Here is a 12,722-nt window from a genome sequence, read left to right on the forward strand (position 1 = left end):
TCATGTCAAGTAATTTATTAAACATTTCAATTTACAATACATACAAGTGAAAAGAAAAATAATGTGTTTTTAATGAGCTAAGATATAAGTAACAGTGAAATTAAGACATTTGGCTGATATTTTATTTACACTACATCAGAATCTAACAATTGTTTTAAAAGTTCAAATGTGAAATGTAAGAAATGTGTATACTGCCTTTATGTATGCACAAGATAAAAGGCAATTATTGCTACATTGGGGACAAATAATTGACAGAAATGTAAAATGTGTTTGTGTTCAAGCTAATTCTTCTGTGGCAAAAGAAGAGCTAACGGTAAATGTTCAGTTTACACAAACATTGCTGTATGTTAAGCAGAACTAAATGTAAACATCTGGCTATGAAGAGTTGCTACCATTTTATTTATCGCTCAGTGCGTTGGACAATACACCTCGTAAATCCAAACATGCAGCCTGCATAATAAAAAGAAAATAATTTAACCCTGTCAATACTCGGATGTGAAACAACAGCTGAGGGACTTTTAAGACTGCAGTCATAGGAGGAAGCTGTGTGCGCGCTAACATTGGCCTGTCAACAATAATCCACTTATATCTTCTTATGTCAGAAAAGGGTAGCTTGAATTTAGAAATGGTAGAACACAATTTAACACACGCCAGATGAACTATTGGTTTTATGGATCATCCCTCCAGCACATTTTCCCAATGAAAATACTGCATTTATAGCAGTCACCCAAGCAGACAGTGTAAGATGACTCTCCATGAGACGCAACAGCTGCACAGTGTGCGTCAAAAAGCAGCAGAGTCACGATTTTATCACCGGAACCCCTTCGACCGGCACACTTTGCTCTCAGGAAGTGCTGCTTCTCTTTCTGCTCATCGGCCTCCTCTTCAGGATTTCTCCTTCTTGGTCACTTTCGCAATCCCTCTGAAATAATCAAAATGTTTGAGTTGAGAAAACAGGTGTGAAACGATGTGGTGACAGGTGACGACAGGATCTCACACAAGAAGCAGGCACCATGAATAACCTGCTGCAAAATACCAGCGTAAACAAATAATATGTATTAGGAGTCCAAAGCATACAGTTCAAATTACTACTGCAATATCAACAGAACAGTCACTCTGAAAGCAACTGTTGAGCATTTGAGAAAATGTGCGTATTCACCTTTTTGCTGAGCGTTCGTTGAGAATGAAACCATCATGTTTGTACAGTGTGGTCAATGTTAAGCTACAGCCAGCAGCCGATGAGCTTAGTTTAGCCCCAAAAGAAAATGGGAAACAGCTTAGGCCGACCTGGCTTTGTCTGAAAGGAACCAAATCCACCTGCCAGCCCCTTCAGAGTTCTCACATTGACACCTTATACCTCGTTTGTTTAATTTGTAAAAAGACTGAAGTGTAAATACCTATATTTTCAGTGTTATGAGGGGTCATGTGCTGCACTATGCTGCACTATTTCTTGGCCGGGAAGAGTGATTTCCTGAACTCTCCATTAGTTTCTTTGAGACAGAGCCAGCGAGCTTCTCCAAGTCTCTATAACTTCATATTTACCATGCAGATGTTAGAGATCGGTATCAATTTTCTCAAATAACTTTTGCCAAGAAAGCGAAGTGAAATAACCTCCCAAACAGTTTGGACTGATCCATTTCTGTTAAAAGTAATTTCTTACCCCCTCCTGCTCAGGCAGCTTGGACCCCTTCTTCATGATCCGCGTTAAGTGATTGCACAAAGCCACAATTCTGAACGTCAGCTGTTGAACAGATAACAGCAATGAGAATGAGGCCTGCATGCAATGAAGAGCAACATTTATATAGAACCCTGATTGTAAGGAAATAATCAAACTGTGCAACAAATACTGAAACCGTACCTTCCACCTGCGTCTGGCATACTGTCTCCTGAAGTTCTCCAAGTTGACCACGGATAACCTCTTCACCATGACCTGTCTGGTATTCAGAGGCTGCGGAAACACAATGAGGGATGAAATAACGGGGAAAGTATATTTATTATTAATGTCAAATGTTCAAGTCAATTAATAAACATAACGTTATGGCACTGGTCTAATTGTGACACTTCAATCTGAGGTAAAATCACAGATCACAAAACAGAAGAATCTGTCAACCAGATATATAAAGAACATTTATTTCAGTGTTAAGACAGTGGATAATGTCAGTGAGTACATCAAAGGCCCAAAGTGTGAGCCGTGCACAGGGATATCTGTTGTGATGCTAAAAACACTGACAAAGAGATGATATCCTTTTGAAACACATGTGGTCTTATTATCGATGTTATTGTTGTTGTTCCTGATGTCTCATAAAACATCTCAAAAGAAAGAAAGAAAATAGTTAAATATTTATTTTGTTACCTTTACTTAAATAAATGTAGTCTTATTCTAAAAGTGCACATTTTAATCTCTGAAAAGTAGATCATAGATAATAGGGAAAAAAAGACTACACATGTAACTTTACAAATGGACATAACGTTTTTTTCAATATATACAGTCAATAAAATAAAAACAAAATTATGGAATGAAAAAATAAATAAATAAAAACATGTGAAATTATGATGCATCACATTGAAAAGAGTAAAACCATCCATAACTGATATTCATGTACAAGATAAATTATTCAAATTAAAAAGCTAAGAAATCCTCTCATCAAACAAGAGCATAATTATCCGTTAGTATCAATTACATTTTAGAATAATTCCGGCTATAATCTTGCTATCTAAAAGTAATAGTTAGACAGTTTGGGAAATATGCTTATTTGATCTCTTACCAAGAGTTTGATGACACTCATATCTTCATATTTACCCTACAGATGTGAAAGTGATATCCATCTTCTGATCCCTTAGCAAGAAAGCAAATAAGTTTACTTCCTCAAATTCCTATTCCTACTATTACTTTAACTGAAAATGAGGTCACACAAAACATTAAATTGAGAAAAATAAACAAATGTAAAGTGACGGATAAACATTCAGTTTGTGCTGCTGAAAAAAAATATGAGAATTCAAACAGCATTATTTTTTTTATTTTTTAAATGCCGCATTTTTAAGGTCAATTGAAGAGTATCTTCATTTGTGTATGTTAGCCAGACTCTGTGAGTGGCTGTTTGGCCTCAGGGCTCAGTTCCCTCCTGCAGGACCGATGCAGCAGCTCCTTCATCGCATGCCTCACGTCCGTATTCATACTGCTGCTGTCGGCGCCGTCCGGATGCAGAGAGCCCATCACCTCCTGCAGCCACTGGAGCTCAGAGTTCAGCTCCTGCCTCAGAGCGTCCAGCTGACTCTGCCTATGGCTATACTTCACACTGATGCTCTCCAGATTGGCATCTATAGACTTCAAGTCCTCCTGCAGCAGCCTCCTCGTGGCCTCCACTTTACAAAACTCGAAGCGGACCTGGGACAGATGCTTCCTCGCAGTCTCACTCTCCTCCTTGTACCAGCTCTCCTTGTCATTGTAGATGGAGAGCAGCGCTTCGATATCACCCTGCAGAGTGTGGTGGGCTACTGCCACCTCGGACAGCCCCCTCTCCATCAGACTCACGTCCTCCACCACATGGGCAAAACGCTCAAAGTTGGCATACGTGTTGTTCTGGGGCATGCTGGAGTGGGACTGAATGGTGTACTCTTTTAGACGCTTCGTCTTCAGCTGCTCCGCTTTCTTCTCAGCCTCACGGGCAGCGATTTCCTCTTCTATGTGGTCCCAGGACTTCAGACAGAAGGGTGGAGGGGAGGGGGGACACCGAGTGAGAGGCTGTCTCATTATTGAATCTCGAAAACACACGCAGCGGTGACGTTCTCGGCAACCGTGGCACTGTAGGATTAGTGTGCGACTCCACAGCGAAAGCCATGGCAGGGAAGAGCGCCACAAAAACAACACACCATCCCGTTATGGGTGTTACGTTTCCTGGCTTCATGCGTATGTCCAAGACTCCGCAGCACAACACCGTTCGCATGCATCTCAGAGTCCAATGTTGGAGTAGACTCCTCCAACATTACAGGTTGTTAAATGTTCATGCCATTAAAAAACATAATTAGTGACATCTTCAGTTCGATCTCTTGAAATTCTAGATAACATGTCTGATAGTGAAAACATAATATCAGAGAGATGTGGTGCAGTGATGGAAATAATATACAGTAACTGTGAGACAGTATGTTTTCAATAAACGAGTGCATATGTATGTGTATATATACATAGTTAGTGTGTGTGAACCTTTTCAGCATGACTTTTTGGCAGATTTGAAGATGTTCCTCTCTAAAAAGAAACACACCTGTAACCCCCATGATGCCTTTGACATCAACAGTTAGATCTTGTGTTCACATGTGGCAGGAAGTGGGGCTGTCAGATGTTATTGTGAGAACAAAAACATGCTACAATACATATAAATCAAGGTCATACCGTAATCCAGTGATGGTTGAGGGCCTCTTGTATGGTCATCCGTTTTCTTAAATCATGAGAGAGAGAAAATGCAGCTGAACAAATACGCCCAAACAACTCGACATCACACAGTGTCTGGTGAAGACCTCGGGATGTGAATCTCTCAGGAATACGTTCACACCGGGATAACTTTCACAGAAATATTTGGTTTCCTGGAGGTGCATTTAAATGGAAACACATGTTAAGCAACCAGAACCAGATCACATATTTCACAGTTATTTGCTTGTCATTAGTTTGTTCGTCATATTAAGTGTATCACATTGCGTAACAAAAAAAACAAAGGTACCTAAATCCTTGGACTAGATTTCTACAGACTGGCTGTCTTTTTTATTCTCATTTGGATCAGGTCTGCACAGTATGTGTGCTTGGAAATTATTGCGGTGTAACCTCCAACACTGGGCGGTGTATTGTCAGAATTGACCTTTGGCCTTCAGCTGTTTGTCAGTTCTTTTTTTTACCTTGTGTCCTTCACCAGGAGCTGTCTGATGAAGCTCTTGGCCAGCTCGCTTGTATTGCTGAAGAGCTCTTCGTCAAAATCGTAGTCCAACGCCGAAATGTTTCCCAGCGTCTCCTGCTTCGAGTCGCCGAGGAAAGGCGACGCGCCGCTCAAACTAAAAACACATTCCCACACACTTTGAGTGTCCTCCATAATCTCTTGAGGCACATTAAGATTCTCAGTCATAAGAATGAATCATTCCAACTTACAGTATATATGTGATGACTCCAATACTCCTGTGAAAGAACGGCACAAGGTTAATCCAAAGTTATGCACTGAAGCCTGTTGTATGGACGGCAGCCGAGTCACAGGCAATTAAAAGCTCTCACCACATGTCTGCCTCCAATCCCAGTGGCTCATAGTTGACTATCTCTGGAGCTGAAAATAGACGGCAAACACCACTGCATCACAAACAGCAGCAGGCCAAACACCAAGCATCTTCTTAAGATGTTCTTCATTGCAAACACCTCTCACAAAAAAACACTTACCAACAAACTCAGGGGTTCCAAAAATGTCTTTGAAATCTGTCCCAGCTTCAATTTTGTGTGCCAGTCCAAAGTCTATGAGTTTGATGCGGGGTAGAGGAACATTCCTGTCCAGCAGCATTATGTTTTCAGGCTGAAGTTGAAAAGAACAACAACAAAAAACTGGCTTATTTGGAAGCAGATTTCTACAAATTTTGGACCATTCATAAACGACACTGAGAAAAACAAGTTACCTGGTTAAATTTTCCTTTTGTGGAAGCATTAAAGAAAAACATTGGAACAGTGACAGTCATATTTGTTAGTTTGTAATTGTTTACATTAAACTACACTTTGGAACTCGTGCGTATTTGCTTCAAAGAGTTGGATGAGAAAATGTATTCCCCTCCCATGTTGGTACTCTCACTATGAAGCTTCTGCAAGCAGCTTGTTTACTGGAGTAAACGCAAAGGCTGAACACATTATGACACGGCCGCTTGCCTCTATCCAAAAAGAACAAAACCTTTGGCACCTCTAAAGTAATTAACACTATGTGTCTAATGTATTAAATCCTCACAAATAGCAAAAGTGTAAAAAAAGTGTAAAAAAAGACGACAAATTGATATTTATGTGGGTTATGGACGATTTTATGTGTGACCAGCCTGCTGTGGTCCCAACCCAAAAACATTCTGGGAAATAGTTTGGCACATAACTCTTTGTAAAACAGTAACTTGCCACTTTCACACTTAATTCATGGGATTAGCGTGGCAACGGTGTTGCTCTGGATTCCTATAAATCAACATAAAGGTCTCATCTGCGCTGACTGGACACAAAGTTTTTTTTAATCCTCAACTGATTATTAAACCTCTGAAAATGAGTGCACAGATCTGTCATTGTGAAGTGAAGGTCATGGATTCCTTCACTGAATGTTCTTTTTCCTTAATTGACAAACAAAAAGCATGAAGAGCGAAGGGGAGCTGCAGAGCAACAGGACGGTGACGATCAGCAGCGTGGGCGACACGGCTCTGAAAGTCCACAGATAACCTTGTGGTGTCTGTAACCGAGTGTCTGGACTTCAGCCACAGAAAACAGGAAGGATGTGTCAGAAGAGCGAGACACTAAACATCTGCTATATATATTTAGAATTTAGCCCGACTTGACATTGCATGTACCTACAATTCAGTAACAGTGGTGATAAATATACATTTACATATGATGCACAGATGGAGCATGTTGTACCTTTAGATCAAAATGAACGATCCTCTTGGAGTGGAGGTACTCGACTCCATCGAGGATCTGTCTGATAAACCGAGTAGCCTCCTCTTCACTGAGAGACTCTTTTTGAGCTAAGAAATCAAACAGCTCTCCTCCAGACACCCTGTAAACAACACACACACAGACACACTCAGACACACTCAGAGATACATCCTGTGGGCTCAGATAATCTGGAGCATACCTGCACACTATCTAAAGTGAGATTTCAGGATGTGGATGCACTGGTTCAGGGCCCCTTGGATATGTGTGTTTGTGGTTTGCCTTACATACAAATCCCTCTCAACCTTTTCATAAACTGCCAGTCGATAAACAAGATGTTCTTTGATATTCATATGAAGAAAACATAGTCGACTGAATGATGCACATGGTGCATTGAACAGTAACTGTTCCGTCAGTCAGCTGACCCCTGATTTGATTAATAATAATAATAATAAATTTCATTTTCACAGTGAAAACAAATAATACCGATTAAAACATAGTTAAAGCAACCCCTAAAAAAATAAAAATAAGAATGTAATAGCTGACAATAAATTAACTCAAGGTAAAAAATGCCTTCCTGAATAAAAAGGTTTTTAGGCCAGTCTTAAAAGAGTTCAGTGGTTGAGTTGCCCTCAGGTGGTCAGGGAGACCGTTCCACAAGCCTGGCGCTGCCGAGCAAAAGGCCCGGTCGCCCATGGTGCGGAGCTTGGTGTTGGGGACCCGAAGGAGCGAGCGGCCTGTGGATCTGAGGGTGCGGGTGGAGGTTAGGAGAGTGATAAGTTCTTGTAGGTAGGGGGGTGCATGTCCGTTGATGCATTTATATGTGAGTACTAGGACCTTGTAGTTAATCCGGAATGAAATGGGGAGCCAGTGCAGTGATTGGAGAATGGGTGATATGTGGTCATATTTCCGGACTCCCCCTCAGGACCCTGGCAGCGCTGTTTTGGATATATTGTAGTTTGGTGATGTTCTTGTCAGTGATCCCAGTGTAGAGTGAGTTGCAGTAGTCCAGTCTTGAGGAGATAAAGGCGTGGACGAGCTTCTCTGCGTCTGACAGGGTTAAAGTGGGGCAGAGTTTGGAGATGTTTTTTTAGATGATAAAAGGAGGTTTTGCACAGGAATTTTATTTTGTCAGTAAAGGTCAGGTGGGGGTCAAACCAAACTCCCAGATTGGTGATTGTGGAGGAGAGGGGTATGACCTGACTGTCAAAGGTGAGATGAGTTATGGATGATGTCTGAACCTGGTGTGGAGTGCCAACAAGGAGGGCTTCAGTTTTGCTGCTGTTTAGCTGGAGAAAGTTGTTGCTCATCCACGCCTTTATCTCCCCAAGACAGGCGGTGACACATGACATGGCTGCAGAGGGGTTTGGGGCAGTTTTGATGTAAAGCTGTGTGTCGTCAGCATAACAATGGAAGGACATCCTATGTCTGCTGACGACACGGCCGAGGGGGAGCATGTAGATAATGAAGAGGATTGGTCCGAGCACCGACCCTTGTGGAACACCACAGGAGACTGGGAGCCGTCTGGACCTGCGTCTTCCCAGTGAAACATATTCAGTTCTGCCAGAAAGGTAGGACTGGAACCACTGGAGTGCAGAGTCTGATAGTCCAATGGTGGTGTGGAGGCGCTCTAGGAGGATGGTGTAATCCACTGTATCAAATGCAGCAGTCAGATCCAGGAGGATGAGGAGTGAGGGTGATCCTGCATCGGCTGACATCAGCAGGTCATTTGTCACCTTTAGTAAAGCTGTTTCAGTGCTGTGGGCTGAACGAAATCCTGACTGGAATTTTTCAAATAAGTTGTTGTTTTTGAGATAGTCTTGAAGTTGAGAAGCAACTACCTTCTCCAACACCTTGGACAGGAAGGCGAGGTTGGAGATAGGACTGTAGTTGGCTAGAACCTCCGGGTCCAGGGTGGGCTTCTTCAGAATGGGATGGATGACAGCAACCTTGAGAGCAGGTGGGATTGGATGCAGCTTTCTTTTCGTCCTAATTGTGCCCTTCATGTTGCCAGTCCGCGTCCCTCTGAGGCCTCTTCTCAACACAACTTGTTGACTGAACAACATTTGGTTCTTTCTGGAATCTACAAATATTCTGTGAGGTGTATGTAGTGCTGTGGAGATATTGTGATGCTTTGTTAAATCAGGCAGTGACTCACAGTTCGAGGATGAGCACCACATCTGTGCGGTTCTCGAACACATCGTGTAGTGCGACAATGTTGTTGTGCTGGAGCTGCTGCAGGATGTCCACTTCCCTCTCAATCGCATCTCTTTTTACGCCGCGTCTACTGGCCCGACTCTGGCGCTTCTTGATGAACTTGGCTGCATATTCGATGCCTGTACTTCTTTCTATACAACGTTTGACAATTGCAAACTGCCCACTGCAGACACAAAAGAAAAAAAGACACAGATATTACTTAATAACAGTTACGTTGTCTCCCTCACTAATAACATTCTGAAGAATTAGCAACAGGATATGACTACGGGTGAAGAAAGACGTCAGAGAGGAAGCCGTGTGTCAAAAATGAAATATTGAAGTATACTCCATCACTTCCTGTTTCCCTGCCAGACAGAGAACAATCAGACAGGCAGTGTTGACAGAGCTGCTGTCATCCCACTGCAGCAACCTTCCTGCCTAATTTCTAGCCATCCGAGAGAAATCAGTCCACTGAAAAAAATCCAAGAAACTCTGAATATTTCCCAACCGAGGAGCGGCCCTCTCTTAGTGGATTATTATTTCACTCTTCTCAGTGTGATCTCGTATTGCATGTTACAACCTGTGGACAAGTGATCAAGGCATATTGTTAATGAGCTTAAATCCTGAGCAATACTAACCTAGAATGGGCATTTCAGCTTAAAGACGGGCGACTCCTCCAGTAGATTTCGTTATCTCTATTGTAACCGCCCCCCTAACATAATATCGGCCAACTGACAGACAAGTGTGACAACATCTCCCAGCACTGTCGCCCAGTTAAATATATGTGGCGAGTCTCCATGGCTTTATTATCAGACCAGCCCTGACAGTCTCGGTCTGCTGTCCCTCCTGCTGCTGTGGGCTGACCGGTCCACTCCATGCACCCAGAAGGACAAGCCTCTCAGTCACTGGTCCCTCAGCAACAGGCCACAGAAAGACACGAGGGCAGCAGAGCACAAGGTTTTGGGGAAGACGAACGCGATCCGAGAATATGAACAATCAGCTGTGACTAGCGACTTGATTATACATAATAAAGCCAGTGGACAGAATAACGTATCGTATGTTTGCAAATGATTAAATGCAACATTAGTTATGTTGTATTTTGAGACATTGTTAAAGAACACACAGAGAGAGAGGACAGAGATAATGACGGGCAGGCATATGTTTTGGACATAACTGTCCACACAGCGATTCCATGGTGGCTGTGAGAGACTGTCCAGTCTGCGTCCACTATCATCGTGGTGTCTTTAAAGGGCTAACAATAGACACAAACGCTCGTTCTCCACCTGCTACATCTCTGCCGCTACTGGGAGAAGGAAAACGCTCGCTGAGCTGGAGCGGCTGTAAAAAGGAAAACTGTGCTTCTGCCAATCTCATTTCACAAATCAATTTATACATCGAGAAAGCGCCAGCTCACCATAAAACTAATTCATGGATTAAATACAAAGTAACCTTTCGTTAAGCGCATTAGTGTGGGACGATTGAGACAGTTGGCTCTTTTTGAGGCACACCCTGTTCAAAAACATCAGTTACTGAGGTGGACTTTCAAACCCAGACCTTCAACAGCTATGACACTGGGGGGAGAAAATGTTCTATTGAACGGCCAATATTATGCAATCAAGTACAACCACACTGCAAACACTGACCTCACATGTCTAAATCAATATTTATTTGCCACAGTTTGAAAAGGAAAACTATATGACCAGATGTCAGTGGGAATATAACCCACCAGAGAAGGCAGGAGAATAAAAAACAGGTTGGGAGTGCTGAAGCAGAGCAGCAGCGTGGACTCTGAAATGGCCCTTTATCTGTTCTATTCACAGGACGCTTCACCCATGAGACATCCCTGAAGAGCTGACCCTGTTCGAGATGACCCAAGTATGTGTGAACTGAGGAGGAGTGCGCTAAATGAATTCCACTTGAAAAAACAAAAATCAAGCAACCTGAGGGGAGGAACTGTTACGCGGCAGCATCATAAACAATGTGAGATGACTGAATGTAATGACCTCTCGTCATGTGTCGTAGCCCAAATGTCAGTGCAAGTGCCGGGGCTTTGCTTTTGTGTCGTTATGAGGTGCAGAGTAACAGCGATGATGCTGGGAGTGGTATTCCACAACGGGCCGGGCGTGCCGGCTGTCTTAGCTCTAAGCCGGCCAGTGGGGCTGAAAGAACCATCTCCCTGCAGAGTTTCCACATCGAACAGCTGAAGGTCATTATCCACAGCCAAGGTTGGAGGAATGCTCAGACAAGTGGCGCCGTCCCAATATTTAAACACATTTCTCAACTGAACCTCTGGGGCACGGTGACCAAGACGGCTAGATTCCTAACGAACCAAGCCCTGTGCCTATCCACCCTGGAAAAGCAGCTCAAATTTCTCAAATATGACTCATCATTGCTTGAAACCCCGTTATTTGCTATTGCCGTGAAATATCTCAACATGTATGCACATGAAATGTTCAGAATACTTTAGAATCTCACTTGTTCGAAGTGGTCCAATGTCAACAATACATCTGAGGAGGAGCAGTATGGGTGAGTGGAGTTCCCTCCGTCGCTCCACTGAATACATCCATTTTTCATCCACTCAACATCATAACTGACTTTTCTCCAGAGCAGATTACATGCCTTCTTGTCCCGCTCCGTGTACATGCATGCCTACTGTCTGTACTATAGATATATCATGTACAGTAAATCCTTTTGGAGCAATTCAAGCACTTTACTGCATTCATAAGCAGCTCCCGCCTGCTCTTTCCACTTCAACCCATCTAATCTGTGAACGCTGCAGCCCTAAATCTACACCACTGCCCCCCCACCCCCCCGCATCGTCCCCGACGACAACAAACTTCTGCAAACTGAAAACATTTCTCTAATTCATTTCCTTCTGCAAGAATGTGGTGAGTATTTCTAGAAATTACAAATATGACATGGCCAGAGACAAATTGGGAAACACTTTACACATCTAGTGTGATGTGACCTTTTCAGTGTTCCTGCATTCAGTTGGAAGTAGACATTTGAGTAGCATAATAACAAGGGAAGATTTGGTAGTAAATACTAACATTAACATGCTAACAATGCACATCATGCTTCCGTGATGACGTGTAGCATGTTCATCATCTTTGGTGACCATTTTAGTCTTGCTGTTGCTATTTAGACATATTTAATGTTGGTACCGAGGGGAATGTTTTGCCGTTGTTTGGTTGTAAATAAAAAATGTATAATTTGAAATATCAATATTTGATTGTGGCACTAGCTGAAACGATGGATATTGTGGACAAATTTCACAGCAATTCATCCAATAGTTTCAGACCAACATTTCCATCTTTGAAGCCGCGTCACTAACGAGGCCGAAAACACCAGACACACGACTTTCTGTTCTAACCAACGTGAAACCTGGAGAGGATCTACGTTTAACCCTTGTGTTGCCTTAGGGTCATTTTGACCCGAATCAATATTACACCCTCCCCCCGCTTTAGGATTAATTTGACCCCATTCAATGTTTAATGTCGGTGTTCTTTCGGTAGTCAACAAACAAATATAAAGTGCCTCACACTTAAACTTGGAAAACAATATTAATTCTAATAATTTTCTGGAGGTTTTAATTGCTGGCGTCAAATTGAACCCAAAGGGTAAAATATGTTAGTAAATATAAAGGTAACAGGAGGGTGAAACATTGAATCGGGTCAAAATGACCCAAAGACGGGGGGAGGGTGTAATATTGATTCGGGTCAAAATGACCCTAAGGCAACACAAGGGTTAAAAGAATTAACATTTTATTCAGCCATCCAAAGACAGTGGCAATTCCTTTTCAATAGTGCACCCTGTGAATTATTGCCATTCATTGTTGACAAAAAAGATGATGTTATTTCATTCATGGTCGCCACAGTATCAGCGTCTA

General features: G+C 42.5%; 1 protein-coding gene across 2 annotated transcripts in view; it reads right to left on the reverse strand.

Moving 5' to 3' along the window:
* The window catches only part of dapk2b (death-associated protein kinase 2b), a 17,897-nt gene continuing 5,175 nt past the window's right edge, over window positions 1-12,722 (reverse strand). Inside the window, exons 3-12 of one of the 2 annotated variants that reach the window (XM_056416077.1) lie at window positions 8,796-9,017; window positions 6,623-6,761; window positions 5,411-5,540; window positions 5,252-5,300; window positions 5,132-5,158; window positions 4,885-5,037; window positions 4,388-4,433; window positions 1,859-1,948; window positions 1,661-1,741; window positions 1-922 (exon numbers count right to left, since the gene is read on the reverse strand). In XM_056416077.1, coding sequence (XP_056272052.1) covers window positions 845-922; window positions 1,661-1,741; window positions 1,859-1,948; window positions 4,388-4,433; window positions 4,885-5,037; window positions 5,132-5,158; window positions 5,252-5,300; window positions 5,411-5,540; window positions 6,623-6,761; window positions 8,796-9,017 — 1,015 coding nt within the window. In that variant the 3' untranslated portion in view covers window positions 1-844. Of the gene's footprint in view, window positions 923-1,660; window positions 1,742-1,858; window positions 1,949-2,114; window positions 3,698-4,387; window positions 4,434-4,884; window positions 5,038-5,131; window positions 5,159-5,251; window positions 5,301-5,410; window positions 5,541-6,622; window positions 6,762-8,795; window positions 9,018-12,722 lie in introns of those variants that run through there. The other variant, XM_056416076.1, reaches the window with a different exon arrangement.

The sequence above is a fragment of the Pseudoliparis swirei genome, chromosome 6, assembly GCF_029220125.1.
Source record: "Pseudoliparis swirei isolate HS2019 ecotype Mariana Trench chromosome 6, NWPU_hadal_v1, whole genome shotgun sequence".
Taxonomy (NCBI): domain Eukaryota; kingdom Metazoa; phylum Chordata; class Actinopteri; order Perciformes; family Liparidae; genus Pseudoliparis; species Pseudoliparis swirei.